This window comes from Salmo trutta, chromosome 29 (genome assembly GCF_901001165.1).
Source record: "Salmo trutta chromosome 29, fSalTru1.1, whole genome shotgun sequence".
NCBI classification, from domain to species: Eukaryota; Metazoa; Chordata; class Actinopteri; order Salmoniformes; family Salmonidae; genus Salmo; species Salmo trutta.
The window spans coordinates 29,321,833-29,326,634 of NC_042985.1; the positions used below are offsets into that span (position 1 = coordinate 29,321,833).

At 42.0% G+C, this 4,802-nt stretch overlaps 1 protein-coding gene across 1 annotated transcript; it reads left to right on the forward strand.

The window, feature by feature from the left end:
- The first annotated feature begins 621 nt into the window (after positions 1-621).
- LOC115167336 (G2/mitotic-specific cyclin-B1-like) lies at positions 622-4,278 on the forward strand. Its single transcript, XM_029721679.1, has 7 exons — positions 622-735; positions 1,286-1,412; positions 1,512-1,617; positions 3,111-3,311; positions 3,494-3,643; positions 3,721-3,955; positions 4,170-4,278. Exons 3-6 carry the CDS (start codon positions 1,567-1,569, stop codon positions 3,910-3,912), a joined length of 594 nt encoding a protein of 197 aa, XP_029577539.1. The 5' UTR covers positions 622-735; positions 1,286-1,412; positions 1,512-1,566; the 3' UTR covers positions 3,913-3,955; positions 4,170-4,278.
- The last annotated feature ends 524 nt before the right edge of the window (positions 4,279-4,802 follow it).

Below are 4,802 nucleotides of genomic sequence, written 5' to 3' on the forward strand. Positions count from 1 at the left end.
TCATGCTGCATTCGCAAAAAAGTGGGAGGTGGGAATTTACCAGTTGTAAAGTCGTAAATGCAATCGCGTGCTTTGAACTCGTTGAGAAATGTCAATTGGCTAATGGCCAACCAGCTGCATAAACCAGAAAACTAAAAGTACAGCTATCATGATTGTAAATAAATAAGTGTTAACATATATTTTTTAAATAGATTGCTTTTTTATAAATAATGTTTTGTTGTTGCATTTAACTGTTGTTGCATTTAACCTTTAACGGGGCGGTAGCGTAGCCTAGTGGTTAGAGCATTGGACTACTAACCGAAAGGTTGCAAGATCGAAGCCTCAAGCTGACAAGGTAATCTATCGTTCTGCCCCTGAACAATTTCCTTAATAGGTGATGTCAGAGGTCTGCATGTGGGAGCTCATGCCACGTTCATGTACAAGACCGAACTAGAAAAACTCAGAAATCCCTGACTTGCTGACTGGTTGAACACGGCACGGAGTTTCCTAGTTCCGCGGCATTCCACTAGTAATTACCAGTTGGAGGGCAGTTCAAGTGGATCTTTCCCAGTCGTATGTGGTAAATTCCCACTTGGTTACATAAACACAGCATGAGTCTGACCATTTCCAATCAATGTCATTGAACACAGCTGTTGCTGTGAACTCACTATATGGCAGCTGTAAATGTCATTTAATATCAGTGAAGTTGAAGCAGCTATCTGTTATTGTTTCCTCGTGGCTTCTAGAATAACACAGGTAAGCTACAGAGGTCATATACACATATTTGGCTGCAGTAGGTTACTGCCAGTTGCTGTCAGATGTAGCATAGTAAACGTAAATACGGAACACTCAAATTAGTATGGTATGGTTACCTAAGACAAAGCAAAATTGTAAGGAGGGTGTGTGGGAATGTCTAGCGACCCAACGGTTACGTGTTTGAATCTCATAGACAACTAACATTTTATCTCATTAGTAACTATTTAGCATGTTAACTAACCTTAACAGTTAAACCTAACTCCAAGCCTAGCTAACATTTAGCGTTGGCCACATAGCTAATGTTAACCCTGTAGGTTGTTTTTCATTTGAATTTGTAACGTGTTGGAAATACGTACCATTGTACGAAATAGATGGACATCCACAATTTAATACATACCAAATGAAACATCATGCTAAATGGATGGAGACAGATTTTCTATATCGTTATATCTAGTCCAGGTCACTGATTGGCCTATGGGTTTCTATCAACTTTGTTGATGTGCGGGTACAGCGTATTTTTATGTTCTGAAGAACGATACATGTTCTATAGATCTGTTTTTAGGCGGCCTTAACCCTTACCAGGAAAACCTGTCACCTCATATAGCCTGAGGTCCAGGGTGCCTTTGGGAAATGCAGTAAACAAACTGAACAACAACGCCAAAGGAATTAAAACAAATGTAAATATTTATTTTTTTCAATTCCATTTTCATTACTGCAGTGTGGTTCAGTTTTTGGTGCATCTTTGAATAATTGTGTTTATTTTCCCTGAGAAACAGATGGGTGTTCACGTCAAACCAGCTCAATGTAAGCAGAGCGCTACTGAAAGTGTTCATGTTATTTGAAAGGAGAGCACTGGGGCTGGCAACTGATCTGGTCAGACAGGTGAGATTTTAAGGACCGAGGGTTGAAGCCGGGCTTGGCTGTAGTTACAGTGAGGGGGAAAAAAAGTATTTGATCCCCTGCTGATTTTGTACGTTTGCCCACTGACAAAGAAATGATCAGTCTATAATTTTAATGGTAGGTTTATTTGAACAGTGAGAGACAGAATAACAACAAAAAAATCCAGAAAAATGCATGTCAAAAATGTTATAAATTGATTTGCATTTTAATGAGGGAAATAAGTATTCTCAATCAGAAAGATTTCTTAAAGGGAGTGCTCCTAATCTCAGCTTGTTACCTGTATAAAAGACACCTGTCCAAAGAAGCAATCAATCAAGGCTCCATGCAAGATCTCACCTTGTGGAGTAATCAGCCCAGAACTACACGGGAGGATCTTGTCAATGATCTCAAGGCAGCTGGGACCATAGTCACCAAGAAAACAATTGGTAAAACACTATGCCGTGAAGGACTGAAATCCTGCAGCGCCCGCAAGGTCCCCCTGCTCAAGAAAGCACATATACATGCCCGTCTGAAGTTTGCCAATGAACATCTGAATGACTCAGAGGACAACTGGTGAAAGTGTTGTGGTCAGATGAGACCAAAATAGAGCTCTTTGACATCAACTCAACTCGCTCTGTTTGGAGGAGGAGGAATGCTGCCTATGACCCCAAGAACACCATCCCCACCGTCAAACATGGAGGTGGAAACATTATGCTTTGGGGGTGTTTTTCTGCTAAGGGGACAGGACAACTTCACCGTATCAAAGGGACGATGGACGGGGCCATGTACCGTCAAATCTTGGGTGAGAACGTCCTTCCCTCAGCCAGGTCATTGAAAATGGGTCGTGGATGGGTATTCCAGCATGACAATGACCCAAAACACACGGCCAAGGCAACAAAGGAGTGGCTCAAGAAGAAGCACATTAATGTCCTGGAGTGGCCTAGCCAGTCTCCAGACCTTAATCCCATAGAAAATCTGTGGAGGGAGCTGAAGGTTTGAGTTGCCAAACGTCAGCCTCGAAACCTTAATGACTTGGAGAAGATCTGCAAAGAGGAGTGGGACAAAATCCCCCCTGAGATGTGTGCAAACCTGGTGGCCAACTACAAGAAACGTCTGACCTCTGTGATTGCCAACAAGGGTTTTGCCACCAAGTACTAAGTCATGTTTTGCAGAGGGGTTAAATACTTATGCAAATAATTGTGTAACATTTTTGATGTGTTTTTCTGGAAAATTTTTTGTTACTCTGTCTCACTGTTCAAATAAACCTACCATTAAAATTATAGACTGATCATTTCTTTGTCAGTGGGCAAACGTACAAAATCAGCAGGGGATCAAATACTTGTTTCCCTCACTGTAGATAGGCATCACTCTTCTATGTACATTTTCATGTTAATCCAATATGCTAAAATCTGAGTTGTCATCTCTTCATGGATGTTGTGCACTAGTTGTCTGTAGTTCAGCTTCACAGAGAATTCCATCCACTTCCCTATATCAAGTTGTTCTTTAGGCCAAGCCCGTTCCAGCTGCCCCTGAGGAGCCTCAGAGCCAAGAGGCCACTTGGGTCCAGGGGCTCTGTGCCACAGGCCTTCTCACATGCCCTACTCAACATCCCAGATGTGGACTCTGCACATGCAGGCGCCTCCTTGCTGTGCAGTGACTATGTGAAGGCCATTTACGCTCATCTAAGGAACCTGGAGGTTTTTAAATTGGACTCATCTCAACTCTTGTTTGTTCTGAGCATAATTAAATTTCATGTGATTTTTTTTTTTTTTTTTTTTTAATTTTTAACATTTTATTTATTTATTTGGGTTGTCAAGAAGCGGCAACACCTGTTAACCTCCTGTGTCTTGCCACAGACCCCTCTCTTAATGTCTGACAGGTTGCCATGGCTATCAACCCCATCTGGAGGGATGTGACTGGGAGCGTGTGGCGTATTCTAATTGACTGGCTGGTACATGGCCAGAGGCAGTTCAGACTGCACCAGCAGACCCTCTACATAACTGTTGGGATCATTGACCGCTTTCTCCAGGTATGGCTTGTTTTTCCTCTGATGGTCAGATCCATTTTTATTACTTTTTAAAAAAAATTGTTTTCTCTTTTGCTCAGAACTATCCAGTGCCAAAGAAGTCTCTGCAACTGGTTGGTGTCACTGTGATGCTCATCGCTTCCAAGTACGAGGAAATCGCTCCTCCCATGGTGGAGGACTTTGCCCATACAACAGACTTCACATATTCCTGTGCTGAGATACGCTTGATGGAAATGACCATTCTGAAAGCCTTGAACTATGAACTGGGATGACCACCACCAGTTCACTTTCTAAGGAGAGCCGCCAAGGTTGAAGGTGAATTTTTTTTTATTTTTTATTTGAAAATGTAATACACATTGTTTAACTCTCCTGAAGCGAACTAACCCAATTTGCTAAATGCTGTAACTGACAGCCTTGTTTTTTTTGTATTGCTTAATTGTACTTGCTAACCAGTTATTTAAAAGTTACCATTGGTTCAGAGCCACATAGCAACAAATGATATTGCATGCCAGTACAATTTATCTTCCAGCTTCAGCCTGTTGGTTATGGGCTGGCTAAATACCTGCTGGAGCTGACCCTTCTGGACTATGCCTCAGTTCACCATCCCTCATCTTCATGATTCTGCTGGTTATGAATGGGTCAGTTATGGGCAACGAATATTGACTTGTGAAGTGTATGAAACTAGATACTTTTAACCCATTGTCAGTAGATTTCTTTGGGTTATGATTCCTGATAAAGGTACAGTTATGGAGTGCTATGTGTCAACAGAACAGTGTTTAAGTTGTCACTGAATTCATGTTTGCTCCATAGACCCCAGCTCTGCAGCACTACACGGGCTACACAGAGGTCTCTCTGCTACCTGTGATGCAATGCATTGCCAAGATGCTGGAGCGCTTGAATGATGGCAACATGAAACAGTTGGTGAGCCCAGCCTTTAGATGACTTCTAGCCCAGCGATGTACTGTAGGGCCACAGGGCAATGTTTAACTGAAACCCTTTTTTTTTCTCCAGTCAATTAAGCAGAAGTATGAAAACATCAAGCTACTCAGGGTCAGCTGTCTCCCAGAGCTGGCATTTACCAGGGCTTACGCCTACATTAACAAACTGTCCAATTCTCACTGTTCACACAAATGATTTACCCCATGTTTTTAGGACTTTAAAA